General features: G+C 35.2%; 1 protein-coding gene across 1 annotated transcript in view; it reads left to right on the forward strand.

Annotated features, from left to right (window-relative positions):
* The window catches only part of LOC104163040 (dystrophin), a gene marked incomplete at its 5' end in the record, with an annotated part of 102,405 nt that overhangs the window by 40,465 nt on the left and 36,138 nt on the right, over positions 1–25,802 (forward strand). Inside the window, 6 exons of the mRNA XM_009701920.1 lie at positions 1,754–1,915; positions 6,668–6,778; positions 11,238–11,411; positions 14,315–14,470; positions 19,716–19,886; positions 25,590–25,769. Of these exons, the coding sequence (XP_009700222.1) occupies positions 1,754–1,915; positions 6,668–6,778; positions 11,238–11,411; positions 14,315–14,470; positions 19,716–19,886; positions 25,590–25,769 (954 nt within the window). The remainder of the gene's footprint in view (positions 1–1,753; positions 1,916–6,667; positions 6,779–11,237; positions 11,412–14,314; positions 14,471–19,715; positions 19,887–25,589; positions 25,770–25,802) is intronic.

A 25,802-nucleotide genomic window follows, 5' to 3' on the forward strand; every position in this document is an offset into this window, starting at 1 on the left:
TGACTGGATCTTATCCAGGCTTACAAATGAGTAGTAAGCAGTGCCAAGGTAAATGGAAGCTGTGGTTTTTAACCCTGCTGCTTTGAACAGGCTGAGAACATTGTAATAGAAAATCTCAAGTCAGATGAAGGTAAAAGTCACTTAAGTCACAAGCCTTAGTACTGTACTGTGAAGTTACAGTGTTTTAGTGGTTCATTTGGTAGGGTAATAATACCTTAGTGGCTCAGGTGCTTCCATTAACACTGACAGCGTGGGTCTGAAATGTAAAGCTGCTCAGTTCCACAGAAGGTTCCTGGAACTGGCACCGATACAAGATTATCTGATCAGCTGTTTTCAAATAGCACAAAGCAGCTTACAAACACAAACATAGTAAATACTGGCTGGATCCCTATCCTTTAAGTCAAACAGCTAGCAAGAATGCTCACAAGAAATAATCTTTTCCGTTGGTTAAATGTGAAGCTCTGTAAGAGTCTGAGCTCTGTGAGGAAGGTACACATAAATATTCTCATTGAATTGCTGAGAGAGATTTTTGTTCAAGGCAAGACTTTTGTAATAGGAATGAAATCAAATTAAAGTATAGCTGGCTCACCAAAGAGAAAAAGAGTGATTTGACTTGAAAAATGGCAGGACACCTGGCAATGTTATTTAAAGAGTGCTTGCTTTCTCCCTCCTCCTTTGATTCATGTCAAAGAAAGTTAGTCACTTTATTCTGTGGTCAGCACTATGGCTGGGCTTGTACAGAGAAAAACCATATTGCATTTGAGATTGTTGGTAATTATTATGTGCTTTGTATAAAGCAGAAACTCTGGTAGGCAGAAGCTGTAGTTATGTAAAATACGAGTCTGCAGGTGGACACAATGACAGATGGAAAAAAGTACCAAGTTAGTTATTACGTGGTAAATGCCATATTAAACTGTTACAAATAGTTGTTAAAGCTGACATGTTTACATCAAGTGTTTAAATATACGTGTGTTTTAAGGACAACTTGGAAGGAGAATTTACTGTTCTGATTTGGGAAACTGTAAAGTGAGCTCCTTTGAAAGGAAGGCGTCCTTCTCCAAAAAAGGATTGTGTAAAAGGTGATGGTAGCCAATCCACTGTGGCGCTGGTAGTGGAGTAGGAGCAACAGTCAACTTGCTAGGCTAAAAGAGACTATGGTTAGAGGGGTAATGGATTGGGCAAGTCCCCAGACAAGACAAGACAAGGATCCGTCTCTTTTTGTTCGAGACTAGGCATTGCCTCTGTTCCAGACAGCTATTTATACTTCATATAAGAGAGCTCCTTCTCAAGACAGTCTTTATCCCTCTCACTTACTGAAGTGGATTGTCTCGGATGGGGTTGTGATGACAGTAAACCTGTTCTCAGTAAACAAAATCTCTTGAATTATATAATAAGATCAGGAGGACCGCTATGCCTCAGAATGAAAGGCTGCACTATCAGGATGGTTTTATTATGCAGCTTTGCCAGCTTTCACTCTCCGTAGAAATCCTGACTGCATGCATTGGTTTTTCAGGGGTCCTGCATTTTTAGAACTTGTCTCTGCAATCTGGGGTTTTGTTTGTTTGTTTCTTACTAAAAAGAACTGAATGGGTGGCAAAAAGATGCGCAACTTATCATACAAAAAGGTGGACAAGCACAAGTCAGGAGTACTATTTTTGATTCTTAAACTGCATTTTTTGGAAAAAAAAGGTGGGAAAAAATGTATTATATGCATTATTACTGTGAATATTGATAATATTGTCATTGTTTTTAGGCTGTGAGAAGACAAAAGAGTCTTGAACAGAGTATTCAGTCTGCCCAGGAGACTGACAAAACCCTCCGCTTAATCCAAGAGTCTCTTGCTGTTATTGACAAACAGCTAACAGCCTACATTGCAGACAGAGTTGATGCAGCACAGGTCCCTCAGGAAGCACAGGTAAGTTACATACAGGTTGAACTGGTGCGCTTACTGGTTTTCTCAATCAACCAAAGAGTCTTTGTTTGTCCCTCAGCCTCGTATTAATAATGGGGATTTGCAACATGATCAGTATGAAAGTGCAAGTAAATTTTAGGTAGGATTACTTTGAGAAGTTCAAGCTAATCTTCTAGCACAGTTATGTTTTCCTTCTGATTTATATTATATACTTGTCCAGAAGATGTAAAGAGCTATAAATGTAATGGAAGACTATGCAGTAATTTTACAATGCCAAAGGTAAACAATGTGACTCTTTAAAATCCAGTTCCCATCCTAGAAAGGAGAAACTCATCATCTTCACTACTCTTAGATGCCTCTTTTACAAAGTTGATTATGTGGCCTAGGGATTGTTACTAAATCATTGAAACACAGACAGGATTGTTAATTATTTCATGATGTGCACATAAATGTACTTATATTTCAATTTTTACAGCTGATGTAAGTTTAACTGAAACAGCTTTTCCCATTCTTTAAAAATGGTTTATTGAGACTTTGAAATAAAAATGTACATCCAATTCTCATTTTTACTCTTTCATTCTTTCTTCTATAACATCTGCTTTACTGCAGCATTAAAATGGTAAAAATACAAATTAAATAAAACCAAACATCCCTGGTATGAAATTGTTAATAGTTTACAATATTATGTGCAGCAACTTTTCTGTAAATTCCACCCAAATTTGGGAAGTCAGATTATAGAAGTAAACAAACAAACAGAAAAGGCCACAGGGAAGTTGAAAATGCTTTATAATGATTTTAGAAAAGACATTCAATTGGGGTTTTTTTGGCATGCCTGTAGAGTTTTAAATCATTCTAAAAAATTAGTATCGTGTATGGAGTAGCTTAGATGACCTTAAATATATTCAGAGCTGAATATATGTAGCCCTGAAAATCTCCTTTAAAAATAAAGCTCTCCATGTCTTTTGAATTAAAATGTCGATAGATGTACCTTTCAGTTGCTTTTCGTGTGTGTGTGTGCTTGTAGGTACATGGAGATATTTTTATGTGTGCATCAATTAAAAAAGTTATATTTAGAAAACGGGATCATAATTGCATTTGGTCTTATTTTGAAACTGATTCTAATTTATTTGCTTCTTACAGCAGTATAAGAACAGGACCAGATTCAGGCAAATTATTATTTCAATTTGAATGCTAAGCTATGTTAGCTATCAGTTGACTCTCTTGAATTATTTTTCTCCTTCCTTGAAATATGAATATTGTAAACTTTTTTAAATGAAATGGGATATAAATCAGTATTTGTTAAAAATGCATCAGTTTAATTTCTCATCTTGTAATTATATAACTTTAACACGTAAGAAAAATTTTATATGAAAGTGTGCTTTTTTCTGGTGTATTTGGACCCTTACATTGTGGCATTTTCTGGTGGTGCTTCATACATCCCATGGACGCATCTGGTTTATGTGCGTCCTCAGGTACGATATTGGCAATGATTACAGACTGCGTAAAATGAAATAATTCAGAACTTCAACAACAGAAGCAGCACAAAACTCAAACCAACCTTAATTAGCACACTTTCCTGGGAAAAATTCAGCTCAGTGCTTTTGCAGAACTTGTTTTTGTTCTTGAGATTTTATTGTCTGATGTCAAGTTCACCTGATTATCCACTGTGGGAAAACCAGCATAGAGGCTGCTGAGTATTTCCCTTTCATGCTTTTATTTTAAGATGCCAGTGGGACTTAATGAAAGAAACTTAATTAACAACTGAACAGATTTAATGTAAATATTGAAGTTCTCTGAATTTGTCATGAAGTTCTTTAAAATCCTTAGAGGGAAAGGGAATAAACAATCCATTTTATGCAGGTAAATATACTGAGTCATGCCTTTAGTGAATGACCATGCCAACCAGCGGCAGAATAGGCACGTAGTGAATGGCCACATCTCCTGTGGAGCTTCTGCTGGCCCAGCTCTTTTGTGGAGCTGAAAACGGTTCATTTATACAGGATACCCTACAATAGTGTCTGCACAGCTGGAATGGGAATCTTTCAGTCAATGGTGGTGGTTTCTGGGCAGGGGTCAGTATCCATGCTGAGGGATTTAGCACACTGTTCAGCAAAATGTGTTGCATTTCTAAAAGAACACATGGGAGAATTTATAATCAGAAAACTGTTGAGAGTTTGGAAGCTCTGTGTGTTTGCTTTAAAAATCCAAATCTGTTTAGAGCATTGATAGGAGGAATAATCTTTGGTTCAGCTGATCGGAAATGAATCTGAGAAAACGAAATTATATTTAACTCCACTTTTTAAGTGAAATGATCCACTCATTTTATTCAGAAAGTTGACAGAAAGAAAGGGGAGTTAAGTATGTGCTGTACAACTTCTCCTTTGGATCATTTTTTGAATGTAAATTCTGTGTGCCTCTTACTCCACCATGTGGCACTGAGAATTTAATGCTAGGGAGCCACTGCCACCCAGCTCGTTTTGCGTACAGCTAAAGCTGCTCGGTTCAGACAAAACTATCTAACAGCAACCGCACAGATAAATCAGTTCAGATTCCTCAAGGTATAATGATGAAAAAAGCTAGAATGAGGTAAAGTCCAAAACAATGTGCTAGAAAGAAAGATTGTTTGAATGCTTGATCTCATGATCCCAAATGAAGTCTCTTTAATTTCTCTAAATTTACCAAGAAAATACAGGGAATGAAGTCATTGTCACAAGAATTTGCCAGTTGCTGACTTTTTTTCAAGTACTCTTTAACTGACAGGAAGAAAATGAATCTGTACGGAAAATATTACACTTATATGACAAAATATTTTTCAGATAATTATTTGTAGCTTTGTTACTAAATAACTTCTGATGGGAGAGAGAATCTCCACTTTGTACTTCTGTTTAGTCTGAACAATTACGGGGCAGGAGTTTATATTATGGGACAGAAAATACACCTATTTCACTTCTCACCTGCATGTGACAAATCACGTGTCTGTTGTTCTCCCTGTAGACTCATGTAAAATGAAATGTGGAGAATAAATGAACAATACTGTGTTTCTGAGAAAAGCAAAAATAATATACTTTGCCTTTTCAATAAACTCCTTGAATAATTTCAGTTCTGTAGTGATAAGCAGCACACATCTGAGTATTTTCTAAATGAAGATGGTTATTAATCTGTTTTTAAAATATCATTGTGCTATGTTCAAAACGAAAGCTAATGTGATGATACAATGGCAGAGTTGTTCGGTTGTGCAATGTGTTACTTGACAAGAATAATGCCATGCTTCATTGCCTTCAGACTAATGTTTTGGGGCAAAGAATTCATAATTGTCTACATAGTTAAATGTTAAAGGTATTTACACTTACTTTTCCTCTGCTGGAAATTGTGAGAATTATTTTGTTCAGCCATGTGTGGATCAGTGGTCAAAGAGGGAATAGCTGCTAAGTGTTATTCAGAAGTGTAAGCTTACATTTTGCTATTTATAAAATTTGAATATCTATGCAGATCTCTGTACTATACAGGTTCTCACACTCTACACATCTCCGTAGCATCTGAACACTGCATTAACTGTGTTTTAACGGCACCAACTGCATTTGTCATGTCTAACTTACTGAGTCTTGCCTTGTCAATCATGTTTCTATCCTCTGATGATTTGCTCATTCATTTGGACTCTTCAGTTAATCTTTCTTGAAGAGTAGTGTCCAAAACCAAGTATGCAGTTCTTGTTGAGACTTACCTGTATGTTGTTCCTGCTATGACATCATCTTCTACATGTGTTATATGCTTTTCTTCTTTTTTTGCAAAGGTATGACATCATTGGCACATACTCTTTTTGTGCTTTTAAAGATGGGTACTTCAACTTCATTTTTCTAATCTTCTGGTACTTTGTTTATCCTTTGAGAATTTTCAAAGGTAACCACTAACAGTTCTGAAATTGTTTCAGATATGTTTTTTTATGTCTGCTAGAATTGTGATCTTTCCATTTGTAAAGATTAAGTTACTAGAATGCTCTCTAAACAATCTTATTTTCTCTATACGTTAGGCTGAGATGTGACTCATTTCATTGTTCATCTTTTTAAAATTAAGACTAGTAATTAAGAGAAATAATGCATTGCATACCCTTGCACAGTGGTTTTGCAGAAAGAGGTAACCAGAAGCATCTGTTAGAAAACAGATGAAAGTAGTGTATTAATGAACTGTATGTCATGATGCTTTTAGCATATCTACAGATACTCAGCATGGATTCTGGTCAGTAATATGCCACAAATTATATACTGCTTTAGATATAATACCACTCTCTGAGATGAAGGTGGTGTTATACATACAGGATACTTTGATCAGTTTTCTCTCAACTTGCCTGATGATACTGTGAAAATAATAAGAAATACAAGAATAGTAAAGCAAATTACTTTTCTATTTGTATTTTTCTTTTCTATGATTAATTTTTAATAGTTGTTTTCCTTCAAAAGAAAGAATTGTATTTTTTGCCTACAATTTAATCACAATTTTCTTAGCGAGATTATGTCAGTGTCACAATGTTAGAGTTATATATGTTTGAGCAGAAGAAGGTTTTATTATGATTGAGAGAAACTAAACTGAATAATTTACAGGGTGGTGAACAAGTAATTCTTTGAATAATTTCCTCTAATGGTCTGGTATATAGTGTAGTACTTCTGTTTAATATCTTTCAAAATCAACTGTCCCAAATAATACTAACAACATAAACATTTTCTTCAAACCCTGCTGATTACTGTCTTTGTTTTTCAATAGAAAATACAATCTGAATTAACAAGCCATGAGATTAGTTTGGAAGAAATGAAGAAACGAAACAGAGGTAAAGACGCTGCCAAAAGAGTGCTTTCCCAAATTGATGTGGCACAGGTATGTGAATTTTATTTCCTCCATTTTTCCTTCACTCATGCAAACAAACAGCATGAGTAGTACTATTACCTTAAGAAGACTTCATACTATAGTGTCTCTTCTGTTTTAGCTGCTCCTTTCTAGCCAGGCAATCAGAGTGGATAAAGCATACCATCTGTATCCTCTTACTGCTCCTTTTTTTATTACAGCCTTCCTACCTGGTTGGCAACAGTTTGAGGGTATGCAGAGCTGAGGTAACCAGCTGGTAGGGACACTGTATAAGGGGTGTTTTGAATGTGCTGCGGTTGCAAGAATTAAAACTACAGTGAGGCTTTTTGGTATACTTTTTGAGGTATTTGAAAATATTTATGGTTAAAAGTATGTTGAAGTATTTGGAAATATTTGGTAGACCTGCATTTGAAAGACAAATCTATGCTGAGCAGTGCATCGCAGTCATCAATTTAAAATGTTAGCTAATGCATTATTTCATCTAGCTTAATAGGCGTAGAGACACCTGTTTGAAAGTGAAGAAGGCTTAATTAACACTTAGGAAAAATACCCATTTTACCAGTTAATCTGTGATGGATTCTTGACTGGTTTGCTGCTTTTGTTTTTGGCATTAGTGCCAAAGTTCCCTGGGCTGAAAAATAAATTGTCATAATTTGTTAGGAAAGACAAATAATTTCTTGATGGTATTAAGAGTGAACAAGGCCATTTTTTTCTTCATCTCTATCCAATATTTCTAGGTATCTTAGTTTCAGTTGTATTTTTTTTTTAATGGATAACGTCAATGGCTTTTTAATAGTTAATTAATTTGAAATTAACAAGTTGAATTTTTTTTAAATATTTCCTATTATCTACAGGACTAGCTTTTCTTGAGAATATTTATATTTCCTTATTTTTCTGTCTTCCTTCACACTAACTCACCTCCTGATGGTCTCCATGGCAGCTGTGATGTTGCCCATATTTCATCAGTGAAATGCAGGCATCAGATGACTTTGTATCTAAATATTTATAAACTCAACAGCATGCAAGAGCGCACTACCCTTTTCTAGGTGCCTTTTTTTTTTTCTTAATCCAGCTTTGTGCAAGTATTTTTTTTTCTTCAGAAGTCTTCTCTAGATGACCATATGCATCAGTTTGAATTTTGACAAATTGGTGGGGTCATTTTGAGAATCTGTTTTGCTTACCTTAGATAAAATATGAACAAAAAATAGCAAATTTACATGCATAATGTAAACATCAAATACCAAAAAGGGTAAAAGCTGAACCCTTTGTTCCAAATACTTATGACTATAAATTATTTTAGGCCAGTGAACTCTCTTGAATTCTTTTCCATCATTCTGCAGAAATGATCTTTCATTTCACAAGATTTATATTCATTTACTTTTTTCCTGAGCATTCTCACTTATAAGTAAATACTGGATTTATTTCTTTTTTTTTGCACTAAGTAATATTTCTGATGTGTCATATATTTATTCTAATATTGGTTCAATTAATTAGACAGAAGGTACACAATTATGAAAATAAGTATTTGCAATGAGATTGTGAAACAACTGCTAAGTGACCAAATTTATCCTGGCTTTTTGGATTTCTGTAGGTTGAGAGTTAAGTTCTGATTTTTAAATTTCAGAGAAAAAAGATGACTATCAAAATAAAAATCTATTTCTACTATAGTGATTTAAGACCTACTTAGCCCTACTAGGCTAAGAATTGTTATATGAAAGTGAAATCTTGTCTGAGGAAGGGCTATTTTTGGAACTTGAATCGTAAATTCTTTGCAGGAAGAAATTATACAGCAGACAAATGACATTCTTGTTTATTACTTTCATCTGTCTTTTAAGGTAAACACACTTGTCGGAGTAAAAAGATACTCAGTTGCCTCTCTTCCCTTACCGCATTACCAATTCCTAGTGATATTTTAACATTATTTAATGGAATAAAATATAAAAGAATGTTAAATCTTGAAAAATATTTAATTGCCTATAGTTTTCCTTTTGAATGACTATGGATCCTTTGCTTCTAAAGAAGACATTTTCCTCAAATCAAGAATGAATGATACTGACTTAGTTGTGGGCTGTCCTTTTCTCCTATCAGTTGTTGCTGTGTTTTTACCTAGGCCAGCCAGGTTTGTCTACTGACCATGAAGTCAGTATTGCCATCAATTCAACTGTTGATGTGAAGTAAATTCAGCTGACTACACATTTTAAGTATTTAAGAATTCTGATGTTACTTCTCACCAAAGGGCCATTTAGCCCAAAACTGTATCTTCAGTAGTGGCCAGAAGACAGTGACGAGGTACAGTAAGGTGAACATTTAGTGATGCTCCCAGTCATTTGCAGCTGAGCAAGTTCTGGGTCAGAGATATTTGAAAGCTCGTGTCTAAATGTTTTCTGAAGTCTTGGAAATTGCTGGAATCCTCAACTTCATTTAACAGCTAATTACAAGCTAGTTACACAATTTAACTGAATGCTACGTGAGGTTGTCCTTCCTTTTGCTCATTTTGGTTTCCCTATATAAGAGTTTAACTTGGTGTCACCTTCTTCATGAATTTTGAGAAACAGTTAACAGTCATTGCTGGTCAACTTTTTGCATACCACTAATTATACACCTCCTCAGTTGTCTCTTTTCCAGACTGACTAGTATGTTAAATCATATCAAGACCTTTAGATATAGAGCTTTGATTGTCCTGTCATTCTTCTTTATACTTTTCTATTTTTACAATAAGATATTTTGAGATGGAGTGATCAAAACTGCACATGTTATTCAGGCACAAGATAGCTTTATACAATGACTTTTATACTGTGACAAGTATTTTCTTTTTTGGTTTTTATGTTCCCAATCATTCCAAATACCCACTTTGCTTGTTTGACTGCTTTTAAGTATTGAGCTAATTTTTTTAAAAAAAACTATTGGAGGTAAATGTACGTATATAATAACTGTTATAGTTATCTATTATCACTCAAGTGAGAGTGCCAATGGATAATTTAGATCCCACTTATTGTATATCAAGCTTAGTATTTCTTTTGTGATGTGCATTACTTAAGTTTTGGATGACAAATATAATTTGCTTGGTTTTTTCCTACAGATCCTTAGTATAGTGCAGTCCCTTCAGTGAATCTTCAGAGATGGCTTTAATTTTGTCTACCATTAATACTGTCATTCTCTCTCTTTTCTCGATCATTTTTAATGTATCGACCAGCACAAATTGTAACAGATACTGTTCTGGCAATGCCAGCTTCCCACAAGACTTGATCTTCATCAAGTGGAAGTGTCACAAGAGGATGAAAAACTGATTAAGTATTAATTTAGTGTATGCAAACACACTGAAGAAAAATAAGACCACTTATTCCTACCCTTTGTTTCCTATTTTTATTCAATTGTTCACTTATTTATCTAAAAAAAAACTTTCTTACCCCATTGGATCTCAATTTCATTAAGAGTATTTAATGAGGAAAGTTGTTGAAAGGAGCTGCTGGAAATCTACGTGGTTTTCTGTGTTACCCAGAGTTGTCTTCTGCTCATGATTCCTGCCTCCTTCACAGAAATCTGATAGGTGTGGGAAGCGCTTTCACTGATGCCTAGGTATAGGCTAATTATATTCCCTATTACAGTTTCTCTCAACTTTGTATAGTACAGACAGCACTGTACTGGTATAAAGTGTCCAGGATTTGAAGACAAAAAAAATAATCAAAAGTGTGTTTGCAGATGCTGAGTTCCTATTTAACTGTCCATTACTTAGTGACGTTCGTTCTTTCTTTTCAGGCAGTAGAAAAACTTATTCTACTAGTACTTTGCTCTGTACTTCTACAGAGAAATCAGTTCTTGTTCAAGTAGATAATTAAAATGCCCTTTCTTTGCTTTATTTTTAATTATTTCCCCTCCTCCTGAGGTAGGGATCATGTGAGCAAGCAATATAATTAATGCACAAAGATAACAAATTGTGAAATTAGAAGCCGTGCTTGTCATAGATTTTTCTGCCTTCAAATGACTTCTTTTTACTCTAGGTTATGATTTTTTAAATGGAAATACAAGTCAATTTTATGCTCTAAACCTCGGGTTTCTTTGAGGGACTAAAAGATTCACTCATCACACCAAGAAGGAGCAACACGGTAGAGTTGAGTGTCCACTCCAGAAGGTGGATGTGTTATGCTCAAGCCGTTAAACCTCCCTTCTCACCCCACCTCCCAACATTTTGCATATTGGAAAATACAAGAACTCTCCCTTTCTTCGGTTGAGTATATGGGCTCTTTTGTCACTGGCTGTGCTGCATCCAGTGCCCGGGATGATGCAAGAATTTTTTTTTTCCTGTGAAGACCAAGATTCTCTGCTGCTGGTATTTTCTGTAAAAGTTTTAAATTCTTTGAATAAGAAACTACTGATTGATAATGGATTTCTAAGTATTCTGAAACAGGTCTAAGACTTGTCTTCAGTGATGATTTGATTTCACGTTTATTACTCACTCATGCTTACTTTTCAGAAAAAGCTGCAGGATGTCTCCATGAAGTTTCGCTTGTTTCAGAAGCCAGCCAACTTTGAACAACGCCTACAAGAATGTAAAAGAATTTTAGATGAAGTGAAATTGCAGGTGCCCAAGTTGGAGATGAAGAGTGTTGAACAGGAAGTAGTACAATCGCAGTTGGATCATTGCATGGTGAATATTTGAAGATGTTGTCTTTCTATTTGTTGCCTGCCTGTTCTGCCTTTCAAATTTAAAGTATTTTCAATGACAATGTCATTGAGATATTAGAAAAGGTTCTGAGAAAGATTTAAGAGCAAAGTTACACGATTAAATTTATAGGAACCTTTTTAGTTAAAGTTCATTTTTTTCAAGGAGAGAAGAATAGAGAGAAGGAGTTGATCCTTCCTGTCCTATTTCTCTTGTTTGCAAATGAGGTTAGAAGGACATTGTACATTTAAAATTGTATTCAATTTCAGAGTTTCCCAGGATATAATAACGCAGTGAAATAGTTCTAACAGTCTTACAGAAACTTTTTCCTTTCTATATGTTGTTCTCTTCTTCTGTTATGGCAAAGAGCTCTCAGAACCATGGGATGCTAATTAAATGAGTGACAAAAAATTAAAAATAGAGATTTATGTGGAGAAAGCTAAAAAATACAGAATGTTGTCCTGAATTCAGAATGAGAAACAAAAGTATCAGTTACAAAATTGGGAAAAAAATTAAAATATCGAAACATTCTCATTTCAATGAACTTTCAAACAATGATCATGCACTTTCACTGTGTGAGAAGGACAGTCAGGATCTCTTTCTAATTCCCTCTTCCCATCTTGCATATAAGTTTATCTCCCTGATTTGGCTCTATTTTCCACAATATGCTACAGTCATGGAACTCCAAGAGGTAACCAAAAGAGATGGTGCAGTGCACAAGTGTCTTCTAGCCAGGGAACACAAAACATAAAGGAAAACCATAGATTACAGCTTCCATGAGATGGCATGCTGTGACTTTCTTACAGTTCAATAGCAAAAGATGACCTGAATATGTCCTAAAGAATATGAGGAAAAGCTGTATGTATCCCTTTAATATCCCTGTAATCCTGTACCCCTTTACTGTTGAAGGGAAGCAAAGATAAAGATGAACACCATTATGATAATAAAATGGAGATTTTAACAGCAAAAATCGGGACAATCAGATCCTTGTCTTCAGCTGTTTTTTTTCTGGGGTGATGGAATGCCTGAAGATTTATTTTTTTTTTTTCCCCTCAACATCTTTCAGATCTAAATGTAAGAATTTAAATTAAAAAATAAGCATGGAACAAGTTGATGTTATTTCTTTACATCTTGGGTTTTTCTTAAATGCAGTTACCCTTAAATCCATATTCTTATCAGAATGACATTGTAATTAGAAGCTCTGTACTGAATTAAAGTATCTTCACTCGACAGCTAACTTTTGCAGCCCTGTCGTATTCTGTGGAAGACTTACAGTGGTTTTAGAGCATCTTTATCTACAAAGAATCTCATAATGTTTCTATTTAAAAAATTTAGCCATACTATCCCATCAGATATTAACCAATGTACATCGTGCAACAACTTCCTAATTTGTTGACAGGCTTTCAGTGATGAAGAATTTATTTATCATATTAAGCACCTAGAAAGCAGTTGGACATACATACTCACTACCTTTAAGTAAATAGAATAACCACCATGCGAAGAATTGCCTTGGTAATTAACTTTAGATTATGGAGAAAATGTACTTGGGGTTTTTTTTGTTGTCAAATCTACTGGAAAAAAAGTCTCGTCTTTACTGTCCAGATGTACTAGACACAGATATTACATTGTGGGAGATACTGCTACTAAAAGAAAAGCTCAAAAAATTACAGCTTAAAAAAGTACAGTGTAGTTTATTTTTCAGTTCTGTCTAAGTATACAGGACAGTAAGTTTATTTTCCAACATAGGATGGCAAAGTGCTGGAATACAGAATTAAGCTAGATGTCTCCACAGCAAAGCTTCTCAACAGCTTCATGTTTGCCATTCTTCATGTACCTATGTGGTAATGGACACTGTGTATCTCTGTGGAGTCTTTTTCCGCTGTGGAGTTTAGTGGCATTTCCAAGCGATGCCAGAATTTATTCTTAGAAAAATAAATTCAACTTCTGCTCTACTTACGTGAATGTTAATTGTGCATTTATGTGGCTGTTAAATAGCTTGAGTTACCAAGTCATATGTTTAGATGATGATACCAACTTTCTGCATACGGAAAGAAAGAAGGTTTCATTTTTCTTAGTATCACTCATTCGAAATATTAAGGAAATCTATTGTTTTTACAGATTGCTTGCTTGCCATCACATACTGAACAGCTGTTTATCCCTTATTTTTTGCTTAGTCATTGAAATAGTGCAGAAAAATGCAGTGAATTATATAACATATTTTGGCTTAACCTCATTACATTACCTTTTCATGTAGTTTTTTTTAATTATTTAATTTTTTGAGCAGTATTACACTTAGTAAATGTAGGGGAAATCCTCTATCCTACCAGTCTCTTGATTTAGTACTATGAAAAACTGTCAGATTTTAAAAGGAGTGTAGTGGCTATTTGTAGTTTAAATACATCCAACAAGCTGTATGAGTTGACAGAAGACATGTGTTTTAAATACTGCATTATCTAAATCAGTTTGAAAACAACCTTTGTCATATCTTAAAACAATTACTGATGGCATGTACATTCTTACCTATTTCATTTCTACCATTGGTTTGGGTGACAAGTCTGTGAAACCAATATTAGTAAAGATAGGCCGTTCTGAATCTGTTAATTTGAATTCTGCTTTAGAAACCAATGAATTTTTCTTATAAACTTTTTTTAATACATGCACACACTCAGGGTGAGTTCTCTCTCTCTCCTTAGGTCATGTACTATGGTACCTCTCAGCTCCTTTAGCTTTCCAATGGGAGAGGAAGGTGCTCAGAGTCATGCATGATGATGTTTTTATACAGCAAACAATGTGAAGACTTCTAGTGCATCTTCATAATACCTTCAATACTCTTTTCTGTTCTACTTATTTTAATGTGGTGTTTCACTTTCATATTTCTATTTGATCAGAAATTATATAAAATCCTGAGCGAGGTGAAGTCTGAAGTGGAAACAGTGATAAAAACTGGGAGACAGATTGTTCAAAAGCAGCAGACAGAGAACCCGAAAGAACTGGATGAAAGGCTTACAGCTTTGAAGTTGCAATATAATGAATTGGGTGCAAAGGTAAGCTCTGTGTTTTTAATACAAAACTATGCCCTCTTTTTGACTGACAAAGTGAAGAATAATCTTGATATGGTCACTAAACGGGGTTTTTTCTTGGTTCCTTTCAAGGCCTCATGTTCTCCAAACAGTGGGACAGAAAGAATGGAGGCAAAGGCAGTCATCAGGATGGCTAATCAGTTGCTCTGAGAAAAAATAAATTTCTAGAAAAATACAAAATTACTTATTTAAAATTATACTTTCTTAATGTTTTAAATTTTTTTCTACTAGTTTGTTGTTTTTTAGAGGTCAGAGAGAGATGATGTTTCATTGTAATACCTCAGTCACTTGTTTCAAAACACTTCAAGTCAGAAAAATACTTAGATTTTGTTTGTGATTTTTTCATGTTTTACTTAAAGAGCTACTTCATGAAAAAGAGAATTCAATCTTTTCATTTCCTTCTGCCTCTGACTGTACAGATCTTTAAGTATATCATTTCCATTTGTTGCTGTTCAAAAATCTGTTGACCAAAAATTCTTGCTACTGCAGCTTCCCTCAGGAGGCACTCTGTTGTTTCTGCACTCTTGACTACATATGTGTTCAGTTATTGTTGTAACCATTCTCTGGTTTAAATGTCATGTGCAATCTTGACTTACCTTTTCACTGTGTCTTAATACATAAGCCGCAGAGAATATTGTTTAGTTATAGTATGTGGAATAACTATCCCATTGTTATACATCTCAGATAGCAGTGAACCCTTGCTTAGAATTCAGTCATTTGTCATCCTCCATTCCATAGGGACTATCAAATTTCTTCATGTTGTGCAAAAGTAAATTACCATCCTTTGGGCTCTGTAATGAGGTGAGCTCTGTAATGAGGAATGTATTGTCTCAGAATACAACTTGTTTGTTTGTTTGTTTTAGGTCGATACTTACACGGTACTCAGTTTGACCACTTAGTGAATGTTGGCATATGATTAGGAGGACTACATGAACACTTTCCCAATATTCTTTTGTATAAGCTTCACCTAGAGAAAAAGACAAATAGTTCTCAAAATGTGGCAGACTTTTACTTTATGGTGCCAATGATAAGTTATTAATATATAATTAACCTTGTAGAATTGATCCCTGTTAATTTCCCAAGCACTGTTGTTCCTTGTGTAAAATTTCCGTATATACATCGTCTGTTTCTTTCTGGATTCATATACACTTAAATGCTATTACACTTCCCAACAGGAAAATGTTTTGTTTACTCAATTTTTACTAAAAGTGAACTAAACAGACAGTAGGAAAGACAGACTACTAACCAATATTAACAAGACTGTGACAAAAAAAAAAAATCATACATCAATCCCTAAAGACTTTGTATTCTGGGTCTGCATTATCTCTGGAGTGTGTTGCCTGCTCCTGAAGTATAATGCTCTAAAAGGACCTTTGAGCTCTGAAGAATAATTGTGGCATTGTCCTGAAGAAGACTTCACACAAACAATTCAGTTAACAACTATCCCTCTTTACTCTGTTTTCTTCCTCTTGCCCTCATTAGAGCTATCCACAGAACTTCTAAAACCTGTAGGATTAGAGTCAATTTGGTGCTGTAACTGGCTGAGTGAAGATCATGAACGACAGATACAGCTGTCTGTTTATTTCTAAAATTTATACACTTCAAATATATGGAGCAGGACAGAGTGTAAACTCTTTATTTTGTCAGATGATAAATTATTAAAAACATAAATTATTACTAGCTAGGAAAATGAGCCCATGGTAATACTGAGAGTCAGTATGTGGTTTAAACACATAATGATAGTCAAGCCCCACTGACTACAGTATCATAAAACAATAAGTTATGTTGTTATGTTACTTTTGACAGAGATAATACTCATGTGGGAACCTGAATTAAAACAGTTCTCTCTTGCTAGCAAATAAAGGTATTAAGAGACATCAATCTTTTGAGTGTCAAGGAAACTGAAGAATCTGCTTTATTAAGGTGTGGATAGCTATCATTTGAGATTAGATAATGTATTTGTTTTGTCCTACATTATGTTTAACATAACAGCAGACGGGTGCCATTGCTGAAGGAGACCACTTTTAACTAATGAAGGGATAAAAATGGGCCATTAGGAAGCCATTAGTGATCTGAAGTGAGCCGTATTGCAAATTGCTGTGTCTCAAAAATCTGCAGCGCTGTGTTTAGCTTTGTTGTCCTAGATGTAATTTCTCACTTCTAGAAGTTGTGTAAGTTGCATGGTAGTTAACAGTTTTAGAGTGACAAAAGCCCAGAGATATAGAACTAAAAGAATCAGTTAGCCGTTATCAGCCCTATTTGATTGCATTGAGTCAAAGTCTTTTTAAGAGAAAACTGATAATTGTTATAACTAATAGTAAGTCTCAGGACTGAAACGTATAGTCTGAGGGAAAAACACGTCTTCAAGCATAGATACACTTGTGTGATTTCATATGTACTGCTCCAGGGGTCCCCCCCATATTTAAAACAATCCATAAGCGCATTTTTAGGCATATGGAATGGTTTAATTTAAACATGTTGAACAATGCTGAAGTGTTGTGCTGTCAAATGGGCAGGGAAATTATTACAATTTGTCATAATTTCTGTACATACTTTGTTTTTTCTATATATTTTAGGTATCATAATTTTAGACTCTCTGAGAGTAGAAAGTCTTCCCCTTAAGAAGAAGGGGAAGCTGTGAGGGTTTTTTTTTAATTTATTGCGCTTTTTTTAGCATATACACATATGGATATAAATGCCTGTTAATAGTCCTAATTTCTTAGGTAGTACCAGACCTTAAACCTCCCTCTCTTTGGTCTGGGAATGAGTTTTGTCTGTTCAGACCATCGAATTTTGCACCTCATTTTTAGCCCAATATGCTTTAAAAGTGTGAATGATAATTTTGAAACTTTGGCAGTGTCCTCAATGTAAATAGGTTCGTGATGATGTTGCAAGAAAACAAAATATCATTTGAATATCATTGTGTAGTGGTTGCATTTATGATAAATATTCCATGCCTGTGCTTGCTTATGCATTCACTTGCCCATATTCTCGCTCTCGCTGACACAAGCACATATACATATATACATGCAGATAACTGTATTACAGCTTATGTAGTTTGTTAGTTGTGAGAACAGGGAGCTGGACTCTAAAAGACAGTGGCAGTAATAATGTTCTTGCTGCTCTCCTAGGGGCATTGCGTGCAGTAGGCACTATGACTTCCAAGGTCGGGTCTTCCCTCACAATCCCACTACTGCACAGGAATTTTTGGCTGTAAGACTAAAAGGCTGTAAAATACCTTTCTTTTGCTTTAAATACCTGCTGTTCTCATTTTACTTTAATTTATTACGTCCAAGAATTCTTGCCAGTAAACTACTTAACGTAGCTAAAATCGCTTTAAAATAGAGCGAAAATGTATGGAGATGGTACGTTTGAGACCACTCTATGATACAGAAGGCCTTTAGAGGGCGCTGTTTCCTGTTTTTCTTCAGAAACACATCATTAAATTTGAAGAACAAACAAACTGGTTAATCACTAACCTCTGGATATATACAATGTATATGGATGTAGTGTAGTATTATTGATACTATATACGGAATGTAGTGATGTATCTAGCAACACAAGTATTCTTTCTGTGTTTGGGCATGTATGGGTAACTTCATTGTATAGTGTAGCAGGTGTTTAGAATTCTTAGACAGGCAATCACGCTTAGGGTAGTACGCTTTGCATTGTATTGCTGCTAAGTACCTGCCAATAGTTATTTACAATGACTATTAATACTTATCAGAAGAAGAGGTGAAAAACCTGTGTGAATTCCGGGGTCCACGTGTGAATGGAACTCTAAAAACCTGAGTTTTATGGCCCTTGCCAGAGATATACCTCTTGGCCTGACTAAGTTCTGAGCTCGCATTTAATAAATTTGGCATACAAGGCAGCACATAAAGCATATTCAGTGAAGAAGAAATGTTCTGAGATTTTAGTAGTAAGCCTCTACAGTGTGATAATATACGATCAGGGACACTTTATTGCTTATTCCCTGGGAAAATCTGATCTGTTTACTCAGGGATAGCAAAAGCCATGTACCTAACCTAGTAACATCTTATTACATTTTAAAACCTCAAACTCTCCTTGGCAGTCGAGCTAGGAATCAATTTGATCATTGTGCCACTACTTGTACTTAAACAATGTCAAAGCCCAAAATAGTTTTAGTAGATACTGGTACCTGGATCCCTGGCAGTAGTGTAGACAATTTTTTTCTATTTAAAAATACTTAAATAAAAATCAGTGGCTACAATCTCATTTGTTTACTAATTGACATGCAAGGTAATTAATAATTTCTTTTAAATAGTAGTGACCTGTGGAACACTTTTAATCCACCTTCTTCGATCAGGCTTTTTTAAACTTCAGCACAACATAATTTATTAACTTGTGTTTTCTAAATACTAGTTGCCTAACGTTTATTGTGGTGTAAGTTCCCATCTGAGATCTCTTCATTTCGTCTGCCTTCCCTACTAAGTATGTGGAACCTTCTCTCTCTCTCTCCCTGAATATGCTCGGGGTCTTGCAGGGAAGATTGTATTTCCCCTATTCCTCTGGGTTATACCAAAATGCAGCGTAAGACACTCAAGACAATAGAAATACTCAGCCTTCCTTCCAGGTACTATGTAATATACCTAAAAGGACTTAACAAATAAAACAGAGATTGTCCATAGTACTTCACATCCTAAACATTCAGCAAATGGAAAACTTAATTGTGCTGCCTTAGTTTGACAGCGTTCAGTGACTTTTCTGTTTCAAGATTTTGGGGTTTCCTAGGCAGAGAACTTTTTTTTCCCCCATGTAGAGTAGCTACATGGAAAAAAACCTTGAGGATTCAATATCACTATATGGCCATCTATGTGAAAATACACTCTTTGAAGGGTTTTGACATCTATTTTGTGTCTCAAGGAAAGCCTGTTAATTCAGTTGTTCCAAATTAATTTGCTATGCAGGACTTCAAAACAGAGGAGGAGGTTTGCAGAGGTCTGCTGCTAGTTCAAACTCAATGTGCCTTTATGCACATATTTTTCTTGCAGGTGTTTGCATTCTAGCAGCAAAATTACAGATATTGAGAGAACTAAGGCAGGACATAACTATATTAAAAGCGCAACTTGGCTTGCGAAATTGCAAGTTAAGCTTTTATAGAAAACTGGCATATAGAAAATGGTACATAAAAATCATTAAACCTGTTTGACTGAAGAGTTAAGAAACACATGTTTTCTTTCTGCAGGTGACAGAAAAAAAGCAAGAGTTAGAGAAATGCTTGAAATTGTCCCGGAAGCTACGAAAAGAAATTAATGCTGTGACAGAATGGCTTGCAGCGACAGATGCAGAATTGACAAAGAGATCAGCTGTGCAGGGGATGCCTAGCAATTTGGATGCTGAAATTGCCTGGGGCAAGGTAACAATGTAACACACACTGTACCTTTATATATCTCAGTTTATGCATGTTACAGAAAGATAAGATTTCTTCTTCTGGCATTTTAATTAGTTTTAATTAGTTGAACTTTCTAACTGTTATGACATCCTTCAAGACATGGTTTAGTGGGCATGGTGGCATTGGGTAGATGGTTGGACTTGATGGTCTTGGTCTTTGAGGTCTCTTCCAACCATAACGATTCTATGATTCTATGATTATCTCGCCCTAACATTAATGCTCAGAAAAGTTTAAACCATCTTGCCTCTGCATGTATCAATAGCACAGTTCACCTTCATATTGCAGCAATCTTCACTGAGATGAATTTAAAGTTAGAATTTCTTTTTTCATAGTACTATAAATTATCCATCCAGTGTCCATGTAAATAGAAAGCCATGTAAATAGAGATCCCTTTCTCTCTCATCCCATTCTACTCATGATTAGAAAAGTACTAATCAGTAAAACAGTTCCAGTGGATGAAAGATTAAGGATGTTGGAACACTGTATATTCCACATGTTCAGATAGTAGCCAGGAGGTGGGATATTTGTTTTCTTACTCTTTTTGGTTTGTAGCTCATTAGTTTTCATTCTGGGGGCTTCTTACTACCATGAGACTTCACCTTGAACTCTTACTTTAGGTTAAAACTCAAAGCCTAAAGTGAAACTTTCCTGAAAATTACTATGTATGCCACAGTTTAAACATCTCTACAGAATCACTGAGGAATGCAAGAGTTCTACATCAAACTGTGTATCTCTATGTGAGGTTAAGACTGAACACAGTATCATTCAAAACTACTTAATCTAGTTTGTATTTTGCATATTTAATAAAAATCCAGTCTAACTCAGAACATAAACAAAGTCATCATTGTGCGTACATACCAAAGTCTGTGCTTTAGAGGAAACTATGCTCAACATTGTCCAAAGCTTCAAATTTTCGAATAAATATGTGCAGCCAGCAGCTTTTTGGATAAGTGCTCCTATATAATTGCAAAACAAAACAAACAAGCAAGCAAACAAACCTCTGAAACGGTATTGGGTTTTTGTGCAAAAATTTACCACTTCTGCTTTGTTTGATAGGAGAATCCTTTAAACATTTTACCAGTTTCACTATGCATTATAGAAATAGTCATGAATAATTCACAGGCAACCTTACTAATTTTTTTTAAGGCTGTGCACATTAAGGGCACTGGAGAAAAAATTTGGTTTGTGGTTTGGTTTATTTTGTCTTCAACTGCCCCTTTCAAGCCTCTGAGCTTGATAAAATGTCTTTAGCCTTGAAATGCACTGATGTTTTACAAACTAATAACAATAAAAAGACTGTCTACAAGTCTTTTGTGAGGTTTGGAATTGGATTTTTTTTTTGTCATCAGTCTCTAAGTTGTCAATATTTTAAAAGTAATATCCGAAAAGATGAACTTTTGCTATTATTATCTTACAGTTACTGTTTTGACTATTGCTGCTTTGACTTTCAAATCAAAATCTCGATCCCTAAAACAATCCATTGCTACTTGATGTTCTCTCATTTTCACTTGCTGCTTTTCGTACAGTAAAGTCTGTTCAGTTCCTCTCCTTCCTTTGATTGATATCGTGATCCTAACAGTTGTAATAAAGGAGAGATTTTTAAGAGATGGGTTAGACGATCATACGTTTTTAATGCCGCCAAACTAACCTGCCAGTTACTCAGTCGATTTGCCTAGTCATGAAAATAAGAATCATCTTTGGTGTTAAAACGACACAGTTCAGTTCTACTGAATCAGAAATGTATACTGTATATTCCTGCATGCGTGTTCAGGAAAGTTAATCCAGATGTATATAGCTTCACAGCAGTTTAAATGGAAAGATTTGTCCTTAATATCATTTAATTGTTAGATATGAGCCTTAATACTTCGGAAGTTGCATAATTAGAACCTAAAGCCTGATGATCAGTGCAGTTACACAGTGGGAAGTCCTTGTTATGTCTTACACTTGCTACAAGTACAACATATTTTTATCTTATGACAGTCAAAAAAGGTAATGAGAGCTAATTAAAATAAGAACTATTAACATGAAAAGTATATCAAACGGGAACCACACCACCTACTAATCTTAAAGAACATCATTGAGTATTGTGAAAACTCATGAGGAATGGATACATCAAAGGTTGTAGGAAAAACTGGTGAAAAACATATTTTGCCTTCAAGTCCTGCCCAAAGCCTTCACTGCAGTCTAACCTCCTACAGTACCCCAGCTGTTCTTCAGTCAGTTCATGACTGAAGTAAGAATAAACAAACAACTTTGAGAGCAGCTGCCTCTTGTTGAAGTATGTACATACAGAATGAGTGGCTTTCAGAATTCCTTTATTAAGATTCTCTTTAGGAAATATAGACCAATATTCACATAAATATAAGCAGACTTAATTTTGAGCAATCCAACAGATAGTACAGGTGGCAGGTCATAGCCTTCCAAATGTAAGTAGTTGCAGAAATTATGTGAAGTGAGTATACTTTTTCCTAAAGAATCTGCTCCCACTAAGAGGCAGGAATTGCTGCATGATAGCCTGGACACTTTAAAATTCTTGTGAGGACTTCATAAGTAAGTATGACACTGATACTCCTATGTGTATTTCAATGAGGCATCATACGAAACCGTACATCAATAATTCAGCCCCCAGAACCAGGGCCTCACGGTATCTGATTAATGTCACAGCTTTGGGCTTTGGACTTCCCGGATAAGTAGGCTGCCGAAGCTGGTAGCCGATCTAATGAAATTACCTTGGAGATGAATTAAGCCCAGCAGATTCCCATTGTGAGGAAAGTCTGCAGAAAAACTAAGACGGAAAATGGAGGGGGAGAGAGAAGAACTCAATAGTGCAAATGAACTGAAAATTGGATGTGTGCTGCTGTCAATATAACTAAGCAGAGAGCTCATAATCTTTTTTCTTTGCAGCATGAGGAAGCAGTTATATTTCTTACTGCACTTGTTTCTAATTCATTTTCAGTGCCCAAGACTTCCTAAAAGTGAAAAGAACTGAGAGAGTTTCAAAGATAATTATAAAGGTTAAAATAAAAAAAAAAAAAATCATATGTATGAACATTGTCTTCAAGGTATAAACACCTAGAAATAAAAAGAAACGTCCATCTTGAGTAGGAAATGACATTAAAGAAACACATCATTAATCTGGGCATGAAGGGAAGTGTGTTATTTATTTGTTCCTGTCTAGAATTTTTCTAAGGATGGAACAAAAACTTGGCTGAATTACGTCAAATGAGATGGGTAATACACTGCAGGCTGTAAATCCTGCCCTTTTACTCAGTAGAGACAAGCTAAATCTTTCCATTTGAATTCAGTTCTGTTATAATAGATAAGAAAAATGACATGCGGGTGGATAGATAGTCATTAAACATTGTATATTAGAAATCCGTTTATAATTAGAAGTCTGATTTAGTGAACATACTTATCACTGAAGACATTAACCATTGCTGGGTTTGTCTTTTAATCAGGAACTGGCCTGATAGGAATTAGATTGCCAGGAAACCATGTTCTCAAAAAGGAAATGGCAGATGGTATTACCAGGAAAAGTTCTGTATCACTCCCTGCTATCAGCAGTATGAGTCTGCCAGTTCTTTAACGTTACATTTTAGCACAGTGTATAATACCAGTGAGTATAAAGTTGACTTGAAGTACTTAGAATTTCATTAGCTAACACATTTAGCAACAACATATTTCCTGTCAGTAAAATCAGTAAAAGAAAATGATCTGAAAATTGTGTCAACTGATTCATAGTCAGTGGCCAGAACGCAATAAAAGTAAAAGATGTGCTGTGAATAAACAAATAAATATGTATAATCAGCCACTGAGAAGACCATAAAGTCAGCTTCTGATTAATTCTGTAATCCCACCCGTGAGAGCTGAGCCACCTAACTAATTTCTTTCAGAGAGGTTCAAATTGCAAATATTATTTCTGAGTAATCCACAGCATACAGGCAGTGTGGAGGTACACAGAACTTTTCTTCAATCATTCGTTGGTGTTGAATTTTTTTAATCTACAGATGTTAATGACCAGCACAATTAAAATATTATTCTCTGGCTTTAGTCGCAATTCTGGTCTGTTTGAAAGAACCAGAAGCTGGTCACCTCAGGCATACTCTGCATGCAGAGTTGTAACAGAGAAAAAGGATCTGTCTGATTGCTTTCATTTCCTGGGTGTTGGGAACCTAGGTGCCATTTCTCTTGGAAATGTTCAGGTCCTGGGGCTTCAGCGGTGATGTGATCTCCCAGTTTTGATTAAGGCACGCTACCAGCATTTTTCTGAGAAACACAAGTGAGGAAAGAATAATGATTCCTTTAAAAGCTAAGGAAAGTTTTCATTCAGTGAAATATAATTTCTATACTGTTTATATTGCAAACTGAAAATTCTGCTTTCCTAACAACACAGTATCAACAAACGCATACTGATGTGTGACCATAAGAGGTGTGATAGCATGGAGGTGATGAAGGTGTAGTTCTACTGCAGTAACAGTGTGAGCCTGAAATAGAAGAATTGTGGTTGTGGTTTGATTAGAAATGGTTCTTATTTCAGTGTATTCAAGTTATCTGTGAGAAATCAGTGCCTCTGGAGACTAGTGATTCTTCCTTTTCTCCTAACTTCAGTTTGGACCACTTCATTTCTAGCTGGAGCTTTATTTTATAAGGAGAGATCATATATGCCTGGATCATTGCTATCAGGTGCCAAGGAGCTCAGATAAATTTCTCTTATAAAACTGGTTATATGTGATATTAGGTGTAAGGAGTTTGTGCCTCTGCTTGAGTATTCAGCAAGACTGTTATACTCTGCATTGTGTCATCTTAGTATTTAGTATTAAATTCCGGCGTTTTCATGTATTGTCTAAATATGTTGGAATTTGCTCCTTTTGTTAGACTTCTTGCATGTTGCAACAAATATTAAGACATGAGTCATGAGTAAATTATGTGACCTTACATATCATTTAAATCTATATAAGGTAAGATAATTGTGGGAGGAGATGCTGGAAATCTGATCTTGTGGCACTGCATATGTATTTTAGTCATTCAAGCTTAGAGGTGCTATGGACAATAGCTTATTTTAATTAACAGAGTGAAACCCCAAGTGAATGTAATGAGAATATGCATTTTTGCAGTTAGGAAACAAGAAATCTGACAGGAGAGAAAAACATGGTCTCTGCTGGAAAAGATTGTATTGAAAAATATTAAAGGAATATTAAAATATTTCATTAGAGTATTTTCAGTGGAGTTCTCCAAGTCTTAAGATGTCATCATGATGTTTTGTTATTGTCCTATTTATTATGTCAGCTTTATGTGCTATTTGATAACTATGCCATTTCATTATGTGCAAAGTAACTTTAAACATCTCAATATAAATATTGTAAAATGTGGATTCCTGTTTAATAATTAAGTATTAAACCTATATCTTGAACACTGGAATGAGAGATAATTAACACTTTTTAAAATCAAAAAAGATTGTGAGAATATGAAGAACATTTACAATTTTATCAGAGCTCAAGAGGAACAATTTGCTTTTAATTTACTACTCTTCACAGAATGCTTTCCCTTCCTATAGGAAGCAAGAGTGCCTCTTCCAGTATGAACTTACTGGCTCTTTTAATATTTCATGTTCTTAGTGTGTTGAATTTTTAATTTCCTGAAATTTTATTTTTCATTCTGCTCATGTAGGCAACACAGAAGGAGATTGAGAAACACCAGGTCCATCTTAAGAGCATCAGTGATTTAGGAGAGAATTTGAAGACAGTGCTGAAAGGAAAGGAAAGTCTAGTGGAGGATAAACTCAGCCTCCTGAACAGTAATTGGATAGCAGTAACGTCACGCGCTGAGGAATGGTTCAATCTGTTACTGGTAAGGAAAATGCATTTGTTCACACAGAGGAAA

Source organism: Cariama cristata, unplaced genomic scaffold, assembly GCF_000690535.1.
Source record: "Cariama cristata isolate BGI_N322 unplaced genomic scaffold, ASM69053v1 scaffold2796, whole genome shotgun sequence".
Classification (NCBI taxonomy): domain Eukaryota; kingdom Metazoa; phylum Chordata; class Aves; order Cariamiformes; family Cariamidae; genus Cariama; species Cariama cristata.